Raw genomic sequence first — 11,008 nt, 5'->3', positions numbered from 1 at the left:
TACAAAATTATCACAATGTACACCTTAAACTCACAGGATGTTATATGTTAATTATCCCTCTTTTTAAAATATTCTCTATCTTGGGTTTTTTTGTTCACTGATGTTATATATAAGTGACATTTTTGATCTGTGATCTATGTTCAATTCAATTTTTTTCCCTTTTAACAGAATTTATTGGGGTGACACTGGTTAACAAAACTATACAGGATTCAGGTGCACAATTCTACATGTCATCTGTACACTGTATTTTGTGTCCATCACCCCAAGTCAAGTCCTTATTGAGTGTCATGGGAGCACTGGCTCAAGAGTCACACTCACCAATGGCACCTTGATCAATCTGCACTTGGGGTCCTGGGTGAAAGGGTAGAGGGGTCAAGGGTGAATCCCATATGAGTTGCAGGCACCTGAACAGTTAGAGAAAAACTTATTCATGACACTTATTATGGACAGAAGGACTCTTGTACACTCCAGTACTAAAGAGGGTACTGTAACGGGGTTTTGTGTAGGAGACTGAGACTGGAATCAGTGTGGTGACTGCCAGAGGGAAGGGGGGGTGAGGGAAGGTAGAAGAGGGTGTAGGGGGGATAAACGGTGATGGAAGGAGACTTGACTTGGGGTGGTGAAGACACAATACAGTATACAGATGGTGTATTGTAAAATTGTACACCTGAGACCTATAGAATTTCATTTACCAATGTCACCCCAGTAAGCTCAATTAAAATAATAAATAAATAAAGACATATGAGCCATGTAGGGCTCAGCGCAGCAGGCCTGAGCTTTTGGAATAAAAAACTGAGGGGCCTTTGGTTCTTTTCTGTCGATCCCCACAGTCCACTTCACAACTAGTCTCCCACCTCTCAGGCTTTTGTTATGCTGTTTGGACTGTGTCTCAGCCCTGCATTGCTGCAAATCTCCTCCCACATTGTCACTCTGCTCCCTGGTGACCCGGCTGCTTAGCACAGCCTGCTCAAGTGTGCCTTCCATTCCTTCTACATGGGCACACAAATGCTGCCCAGCCAGGAAATCTTGGGCAGCCCTGCACACTGGGGTATGTATACCAGTTTGTCTCAGTCCAGTCTCAGCCCCCGAGCCCCTCAGTGCTTTTGAATTCACTGAGCCAAATAACCAAAGAGATGACCAGATGTGTGTTCAAAGTGAAAACAGCATCGGTGCCCAGAAAAAAAGAAAAAAATGGGACAGGAAAATGGACTATGAAAGAGAAAATTCATTGAGAACAGTGATTTGATTGGGATGGGAAATATTTGCTTCTTTCCCCTCAAGATGCACTGCCCGGTATTTCCAGTTAGTCAATCTCATGATATTTATAATCAGAAGATACAATTTAGTTTCTGATGGTGCATATGAAATATTGTCACTATAAAACTAGATGATACAGTTCACTATGAGATGGTAGGACATGAACATCACTGGGAGGCACCCAAGTGGGGGGTTTGAAAGCAAACAGTGCCCTGTGCCAGCAGCCTAGGCTTGGCCAAGTTAGGAAACCTTCTCTGTTCCCTCCTGTATAAGGAAATAAGATGGTCAAATACTATCTGGCACTTCACTGTCTAGTACACCACCTACCAGCCACGTGTGGCTATTTAAATTAATTCTGAAATTTAAAAAATACAAATCCAGTTCCAAAGTGATTCTAGCTACATTTTAAGTGCTCAAGAGCCACACGTTAGCACCCATTGTACTGGAAAACACATATATACAATCATCATAGAAGTTCCACTGCATGGTGCTGGTTTACAAAAAATGGATCAAATATAATTTAAACGGTGCTTGGAACATATTACTATTAAAACAAATAACAGGTTTATATTCAGGATTCTTATGTTCGTGTATCTGTGAAAAGCCTGTATAAGCCTGGTATCTGTGCTCCAAGTCTTTTTCCTGCAAAGCTCTTAGGGGATGTTCAAGGAGTATCTATTAACAAAAACATTCAGGAGAGAATTCGAGTCAGACTTTGGAAGAACTGGCATCTCCCATACAAAACTCAGTAACTATTTAATGGAGGAAAGTTCCTAGATTTATGGCGGGAAAGCACTTCATGAGCAAAAAATGATTTCAAGTTTCACAACTTTAATTAGCTTAATTCCAAAGATGGTTAACTTTTAATGTTGTAAATGCTATGAATTATAAATGCTTTCATACCATTGATTATATATATGTAACATTACAACATATGGAAATACAACTGATCTTTTACATTGAACTATCTGATGTCTTTACTAAATGTGCTTATTAAATCTAATAGTTTTATCAGAAAGTTATTCTCAATTTTTTGCCGTCTTCTATTAATAACTCCTTTCCAATTCTAACATCTTTTCTTTGCTTGCCTTGTTTTACTGGCAAGAACTTGAAATAATAAATATAGACTTTTTTGCCTTTCTATTTTTTCAGACAGAAAGTTTTAAAGGCTTTCATTTAAAGAATTGTTTTTAATTACAGATTCATTTATCCAACAGATCAATGTTTGTTTCTTATTACTGATCCTGTCATTTTTACTAATAAACATATTTCTAGAAATATGACCATTTCATATAAATTTTCTAATAGCCTAATCTTGTTCCTGATATTATTTCACGATTTTTAATGTGTTATTAATGTAGTGATACTATTTTTAAAATTTCTGATCTTGGCTACTTGTGCCTTTTTGGGGTCTTTTTCCTAATAAATTTCAAAGAAATTTACCAGTTTCAATAATAATAATAATTTCAAAGGATTCTGTTTGACTCAGTCCCCTTACTTCACATTTGTTTTTTAATTTAACTTTATTATTTGCTTCCATCTGATTTATATGCTATCTTCAGACTTTCTCCCATTTAAAAATATAAATTTAGGATATAAAATACCCTCTCAGAAACTTGCTTTAGCAAATAACATCCAGGAATATATAAAGTGATGCTATATCATAACAGATTTATGCTTGGAGTTAAAGCTTTAAAGATCTATCAGTGCAAATAATCACATTAAGAGAATCAAGATGAAACATGCAATAATGTCTCAAAAATATTCAGAAAACGACAGGATAAAATTCAGGATATATTCCTAATCGCCCTTAGCAGAGGAGGAACATTAGAAGTTTTTGCTAAACTAATGCATCTGCAAAATGACACAGAGCTCCAGGTGGAGATTACCAGGCACTGCTCTGAGCGGATGGCAGAGGATACGTTGGAAAGGCTGTCCTACCTCAGCGCAGCACAGACCTCGGAGACAGAAACAGGGAGACAAAGGGCCCCCGCGACTTAAGCCAGCAAGAGCAAAAAGAAAAAGAAAAAAGAAAAAAAAGAGCCTGGGGCATCCAGGGGACAGGGGCTTATGAATCCAGCCTCCGGACTGAAAGGAGCCCGCGTTTCCGCGCAGCGCGGGGAGAGGACAGGCAGAAAAACCCCGGTGACCCCGAGACCCCCGAAAGGCGCAGGAAAGGGCTGCGGCCAGAAGCGCCCGCGACCTCGGCCGCGCGGGTCCAGAGAACAAAGACCACAGCAGATCCCATCAACACAACCACACGATCGAAGCGTCCATCCGCGCCAAAAAATAAAAATAATAATTTTAAAAAAGCCCCACGTAGGCATAAGATGAACAGAAAACTCATCAAATTCACGCGTGAGATGTTTCAGACGCCGCGAGGCGGACTTTGCACCGTGGGAGGGGGGACACGGGGGTCGTGGCGTTTACGATTTTTAAAACAAAAGCGTGTCTGGGCGTGAACGAGCCATCGGGAGCGATGCGCCCGCGGGGACGGCCGGAGCGCTCAGATGGGAACCTCGGAGGGCGGCGGCGGGGCCGGGAGCGCGGCGCGCGCCCGCCTGCTCGAAACAATGTAGCCACGCGGCCCGCGTTCCCACGCCCGGCCGACTTCCGACCGCGCGGACTCGGGAGAGAACCGCCGGTGTCCCCACAGGAAGTGTCCGCCATGGCCTGACCGGAGGAGGAAGTCGGAACGCAACGCGGCCGGAAGTCGGGAGCGGGGCGGAAGGAAAAAAGGTGCGCACCTCCCTGTCAAGGAGCGCCGTGACGGCTCCCGGCCTCCGGGCTTCAAGCCCGCGAGGGAGCGGCACCGGGCAGGTCCTGGCACCGTTTCCGGGGGTAAAAGGTGCAATGGAAGAGCCTGCAGCTCCCTCTGAGCCCCGCGAAGACGCCGGGGCCGCAACAGGTGCCCAGGCGGCAGGTGAGGCCGCGGCCGGGCCCAGCTACCGCACGCGCCCGGTCTTCCGGCGCTCGGCGGCCGGAGGCCCGCCCCCCTTGGGCACGTCACGCCTGCGGCCCGCCTACGCCGCCGGGGGCGGGGCCAGGCCCAGGGCCGGGCCCGGCCCCAGCTGGCTGCAGAGCCAGCGGCGCGCCGGCGCCTGGACGAAGCAAGTCGTCTGCAGGTATTATCGCCATGGGATGTGCAAGGAGGGGGAGAACTGTCGCTACTCCCACGACCTCCCGGGCCGGGAGGAGGCCGGGGAGGGCAGCGGGCCGCCGCCGCCGCCGCCTCAGGCCCTCGCGGAGCCCGGCGCCGGCGCGGCTGCGCACTACGAGCCGGAGCCGCCGCCGCCGCCGGAAGTGGCGCGGGCCGCTTCCGCCGCGCCCTCGGGGTCCCCGCCTGTGATTGGCTGGGCGGCCGACTGGGGCTTCTTTGAAGCCGAGACAGACCCCGGCTGCCTCGGAGCTGCGGGGGGAGCAGGTGCCGAAGGCTGGGCCGGTGCCGTTGAGTTTGTGCCGGGGCAGCCCTACTGGGGCCGCGGGGCCTGGGCCGCCCCCGAGGCTCCCCCGCGGGGCTTCGTGACCGAGAGGGCGCCCCCTGCCCCTGCCGCGGGCGCGGGGGGCCGGCTGTGCCGCGACGCCGCCATGGGGCAGTGCTTCCGCGGGGCGAGCTGCGCGTATGTCCACGGAGAGGTCTGCGACCTGTGTGGGCGGCAGGTCTTGCACCCGGGGGATGCTGCCCAGAGGGCAGAGCACAGACGCGCCTGCGTGGAGACCCACGAGCAGGACATGCGGTTCTCGTTCGCCGTGCAGCGCAGCCTGGAGAAAGTGTGCGGCATCTGCATGGAGGTGGTGTCTGAGAAAGCCAACCTCAGCGACCGCCGCTTCGGCATCCTGTCCAACTGCAACCACGCCTACTGCCTTAAGTGCATCCGCACGTGGAGGTCGGCCCGAGAGTTTAGGAGCAGGGTGGTCAAATCCTGCCCGCAGTGCAGGGTCTCCTCCCGCCTGGTCATCCCCAGCGAGCTCTGGGTGGAGGAGGCGGAGGAGAAGGAGAAGCTTGTGGAGCAGTACAAGGAGGCGATGAAAACCAAGACCTGCAGGTATTTTGCGCTAGTCAGGGACTGCTGCCCGTTTGGAGAGGACTGTTTTTACAAGCATGCAGACCCCGAGGGCCAGGGAGAGGAGGAGCCTGAGAGGCAGGGTGCTGGGGCATCCAGCAGACAACCTTTGGAGCCTGAGCAGGTGGGAGAGGGCAGCATGCTTTTTCAAAGCCGTAACAAAGAGCTTGTCACGCTTTGGCTGGCCAGTCTGTTGTGGTGTCAGTGTTTTCTTTCACCGGGAGGCAGTGAGCTCCGTCTGTCGGAGGACCGGTGGGACATGCTTCATGGGGGGGGGGGGCTGGGGAAGTGTTTCCACTCGGATCTGTGGCATGTGGTGTAGTGTGCTGACGCGCTGTGCTGACGCTCTGCCATCCGCTGTTGCCTGTTTCCCGTTGATAGAGCATCTACCATGTACAGCAGGTGTCGAAGCCATTTGGATGGATCATTCATGTGTTTTCTTGCCCATCCCCATTTCTCTCCCCCTAGGAGTGTGGTGCTTCACAAAAGTAACCAAACCAAAAAAAAAGTCCTTAACGTTATTGTTCGGTGAAATGCATATGACTGTCAGTTTATGGTTTATCTTGTCATCTCTGTTTTCAACAGGATTGACTCAGGTCTAGTCTAGTGTTTACAGGACTTCCACACTCATTTTGAAGCCCCTCGAGAGTAAATGGGACAGGGTGAAGGGAGAAGTCTTAACTGAACAAGGAACTTTTTGCTGCTACAGCCTTAAGAAATGGACCCTCGGGGGGCCTTGTGCAGCTGCTCGTCTCTGCTGTTTACATGTCTGTTTCTTCCCTAATTCAAGTGCACTTTTTAACTGTGGTTACCTTGTGGTTTTGTGTGGTACTTGACCAGAACCAGGTGTATATGTTTACATGTTTCCATCCTGCTTAACTTGATGTGAAATTACTTATATTTGGAAGTATATATGGAAGACATATATAAATATATGTGCGTAGAAGTGAGTTTAAAAGTTATTTATTTGAAGATATATATATATATAAAGGATATATACCATAATATAGTATAATGTTTATGTACTAAATGTAGAACTGGAAGCTAAAGGTCCAAGGCTAGCAGAATTCGCTGTTGTGTGCGTGTGAGGTGGGTGAATAATTCTTGTGTTCCTTTCACAGGCTTCAGTGATTAGCATCTATTGAAAAAGGCTATTCAAGTGGATCTGGCCCAATATGGCTCAGATCTTAAAGGACTTATTAAGTAGGATGTTGGTTATTTCCCTGATGGCATTAATAGCTCGCTCTGCTGTTATAAATAAATAAATGCGTGTTACAAACATCTCATTTTTCCTTATAACGGCACAATTCTGGACACAGTTCTTTGTATTCAGTATTTTGTGTTATCTCTAGACATTCTACACAAGGAGCTTGCGACAAAAATTTTCCACATGTAGCCAAAAAGATTATGAAAGAGAGAACAGAATAATAAAAATTTTGAAACCATTAGAATACAAAAATGGAAAGACAAAAATTGAAATGTAGAAAGGAACAAAAACTAAATACAATAGTAACGCAGAAAGTTTGTAACACAGGTACACCATAACTAGATTAAACGAAAATGTTTTAAAAACTAAAAGTTAAAGTTTTTCAGCCTTGATTATAATTAAAAAGAAACGACCTGCTGTTTAAAATATACACCTAAAATATAAGGATACAGAACCATTAAAAGTGCTAGGATGAAACAATCCAGCAGAGATGCTGTGGCTTCTTATAAACAAAGTGCATATTCAGGATAAATACATTGCCGGAGATAAGTGAGGATGGCATGTAAACATTTAGTTACAATTTACCAGGAAGATAAAACTATCCCAACTTCGTAGTCATTTAATAATATAGCATCAGATATGCAAATAAATAATTGATAAGAATAGAAAATACGAAATCTGATTGAACAGTTTTAATACATCTTTTCAGTAACTGAACAAGGAAAGAATGTGAGTTCAGGAGCTCAGTTTTAACAGTTTAATGGACCTGTAGGAAATGCCCCACATTGAGAATGCCCTTCTCTGGGCTAAGATAGCTGAAAATAAGCTGGGCCCAGGAGATTCGACGATGTATTTGCAGAGTTTATACAATGTACTTCACACTCTGCAAAGCATAAATTTTGTTCCCAGAACCACCTTACTATGATTTCCCCCATCATCCTGATGAGGTAAACAGGTAGAGAGGTTAAATTACTTGCTGATATCACTATGGCCTATAGGTATAAATTAGTGGGACAGCGAATGGGACTCAGTATATGTCCAGATCACAGACACTGTGATCCCCACATATAGGGCCATGGATAGGTGGGGCACCTGAATATAGCTACGGGAAATGCACCTGCAATCTTTAAGTATGGATAGTTCAGCCAGGTGGGACAGAGGTGGGCATAAATAAGCTCATACACAGTGTGGGCGCCTTGGGCCTTTATCTGTGGGCTGCCAGACTCAGTATTCCTTGGCCCCCTTCCCAGAGTGTGCGTCAACTGCCCATATTTTCACACTGCCTCTCCCTCTTATATGATTCCCAATTCTATGGGTAAGTAAGTATTCAGCCTGCTTTCACTGTGGTCCTTCCCATAGTCCTTCCCTCTTGATTCCATCTTATTTAAAGAATTCCCCCATCAGGAGGCGCTGGATGCCTGGCTGTTAGTGGCATGCAGGATGAGTTATTCTACACAAAATCCAAATATGTGCCACCCCCAAGGTCTCCCCAGTGATGCAGGCTCAGAAGGCTTAGATGACCAAACCCAAGAACAGAAGCAGATGGTTCTCTCTCAAAGACTGGGCTGACCCAGTGAGCTTTGAGTGGTGACTAAGCTGTCAGAAGGATTTTTAAACTGAACTGAAAGCTCTGAGAACTTTGTTCTCAGGTCACGCTTTTATTCCAGTAGTATCTTGTACCAGACAGTGGTCATGAAGTGCAGGAGGTGCCGTGGGACAGGGGTTAATAGAAGATAAAATGTTCAGGCCACAGAAAAAGAGTCATTAGAATCCTGACTCGGTTTCTTACCAGCCATGCACCCCGGAGCAAGTTAGTCCAGGTGTCTGCACCTCAGTTTGTCTGTATGAGAAGTGGGTACAACAGCAGCATGAGCTCTGCAGGGTTGTTGTGAGGATCAAATGTAATTGGGCAAGGAGCTTGAATCACATGGTATTTTTTAAGCGGCAGTTACATGTGTTTGTGGACCTGATCAGAGCTGACACAAAAATTAACAGCCCACTAAGTTTTTCTTTTTGGAATCTTTGTAACTTGAATTAGGGTAACATTATTATTTTATGATTATTTTCATTGAAACGGGGCTCATTACATTTATGGCCATAATTTCAAAGAGACCAAGTAATTTTTTCAGCAAAAGTCATTCAGGTAAAACTAAAAATGCTATTCTGTTCCTGAAAATACAGTACATAACAAAAGCCTGCCTGAGTAAAATAAGAAATAAGATGACGTTTAAAAATATAAATTTCCTGCCTCATCAGCTCGTTCAGAAAGAGGTCAGCCCCGGGCAGTGTGGCTCCGTTGGTTGGAGCGTTGTCCTGTATATCAGAGGTGGCAGGTTTGATTCTTGTCAGGTCACATGCCTAAGTTGCAGATTCGATCCCCAGTGGGGGCAAGTACGGGGGGCAGGTGATCCATGTTTCTCTCCCTTCCTCCCTCTCTGGAGAGGATTAAAAAGAGAGAAAGAAAGAGGTCAAGAACAGAGGACCCCTCAACACACAGAGCTTTGCTCTGAGTGACGCAGTGTGCAGGCCCCTCCTCCCCGAGGACTCCTGCACTCAGCCTGGTTTGATTGCAACCCCGTGAAATATGCCCTGGTGGAGCAGTCTGACTTGCCTACGCTTTACGTGTCTCAAGTTGACGGATGCACAGACTCACAAAGATGCTAAAACTTTACGTGGTGCTCTTTCCCCGAAGATGTGGAAACCGCGTTGCCTCACACATCACTGAATCCATTTACTGAGTTTCAGGGACATAAAGGGAAACATTTCTAGTTCAAAATCGGTTCCCCATATGCTTCTCTGTTTTGCGCTTTTTGTAAATCTCTCGAGGAGGGATGTCTCTGCTTCCACAGAAGATGCTAAAGTACAGCCCTCAGCGTGGTGTAGATGGGAAAGGATGCTTGGAAAATGGCCCAGCACTAGTGCAAAAAAGTGAATTGATACATGTCGGAAGTTTGGCCGTGGAAATTTAGAGCATATCCCATTTTCCAGTGTTGAGTGGACACTAACAGAAAATAATTGTACTGGATCACAATGAAACTGTCGATGAAATCGAGAAATCAGTACTACAGGCAACATTCTCTGATTCCGATACAAGAAAAGAAGCGACTACCACATGAAAACTCTTTTAAGTATCTCTCAAAAATAATTTGATGGAAGAGTGAATTCAGAATAATTTAGGAGGATAGAATAAATGATTAAAAACTGTGCCTACCTTAATCTATAGGATAGTGCTGATCTGTGCTCACAGTAAAACTAATTTTAAATACCAATATAATACACATTGTCCAGAGAGGCACATCGCATAATAAGACGCGTATCCAAATCTGTAAATTTTAAGGAAACAGCAAACATGGATGCACACACAACCAGGAAATAATTAAGGAAGATTCAAGTAAAAATTAGTGGATTAGAAAATGGGAATATAATGAGAAAAACCAATAAACAGATAAAGTATTAACTTGATCAAAAATTGAAGGAGCGAGTGCACAGTCTGTAAGGAGGAAACGTGCTACTGTTGATGGCTTACGGGCGGCCTCTCTGAAAGTTCGCGCACAGCAGGATGCAGCGGTGCCTGGCGCTCGGCTCCTCTTTAGACAGCTGCCTGGAAGTTGATTCGAGGTCCCGACATAGGTTGTCTGAAGCTGGACAGCAGGGATGGGCCTGGAGAGGATGATGCTAAATGAAAGAAGCCAGCCGAAGAAAGACAAGTACCATATGATTCCACTCACGTGTGGACTCTAAGGAACAAAATGAACTGGCAAAGGGGACACAGACTCTTGGACACAGAGAACAGACTGACAGCTGTCAGAGGGGAGACGTTGGGGGTTGGGTGAGAAAGGTGAGGGGGTTAAGTCAAGGGGAAAAAAAAGAGAGACTCGGGGACACTGACAACAGTGTGGTGATTGCCAGGGGGAAAGGGGGCAGGGGGAGGTAGAAGACGGTAAAGGGGGGACAAATCGTGGCAGAGGGGGACTTGACTTGGCGGGGCGAGCACACAATACAGTATACAGATAATATACTGTAGAGTTGTACACCTGAAACCTAATATAACTATTAACCAATGTCACCACAATGAGTTAAAAAGAAATAAAAGAACTAAAACTCCAACATACGATCAGAAATGCGAGCAGTGGCCCACAGCTGTTAACTTCAGTTACTCTTGTCTCTGTCTCTCACACTCGGACCCGTGTAATGTAGGACATCTCAGAATTCTTCTCTTTTCACCTCTCCCTGTTTCCCCCATCTCCCACTCCCTGCCCCTGGGATCCACCAACCTGTTGTCTGTTCCTGTGAGTTTGGTTTTTTAGATTCCACGTATATAAATGAGGCCATACAGTATTTGTCTCTAACTTATTTCACTTCATATAATGCCTCAAGGATCATCCATGGTTTTACAAATGGCAGGATTTCCCTGCATTTTCCATGGCTTAATGATATTTCGTTGTAGGACATAATTTATACCAAAGTATAACCGACACAC

At 46.0% G+C, this 11,008-nt stretch overlaps 1 protein-coding gene across 1 annotated transcript; it reads left to right on the top strand.

Moving 5' to 3' along the window:
* Window positions 1-4,095: 4,095 nt before the first annotated feature.
* Window positions 4,096-5,643, top strand: MKRN3 (makorin ring finger protein 3; the record flags this gene model as incomplete). The annotated part of the gene is made up of 1 exon (XM_081124547.1): window positions 4,096-5,643. The coding sequence occupies exon 1, from the start codon at window positions 4,111-4,113 to the stop codon at window positions 5,641-5,643; it is 1,533 nt and encodes a 510-aa protein (XP_080980673.1). The 5' UTR covers window positions 4,096-4,110.
* Between the last annotated feature and the right edge of the window lie 5,365 nt (window positions 5,644-11,008).

This window comes from Miniopterus schreibersii (assembly GCF_964146895.1).
Source record: "Miniopterus schreibersii genome assembly, chromosome: 22".
Taxonomy (NCBI): domain Eukaryota; kingdom Metazoa; phylum Chordata; class Mammalia; order Chiroptera; family Miniopteridae; genus Miniopterus; species Miniopterus schreibersii.
This window is presented reverse-complemented; position numbering and strand designations above follow the sequence as displayed.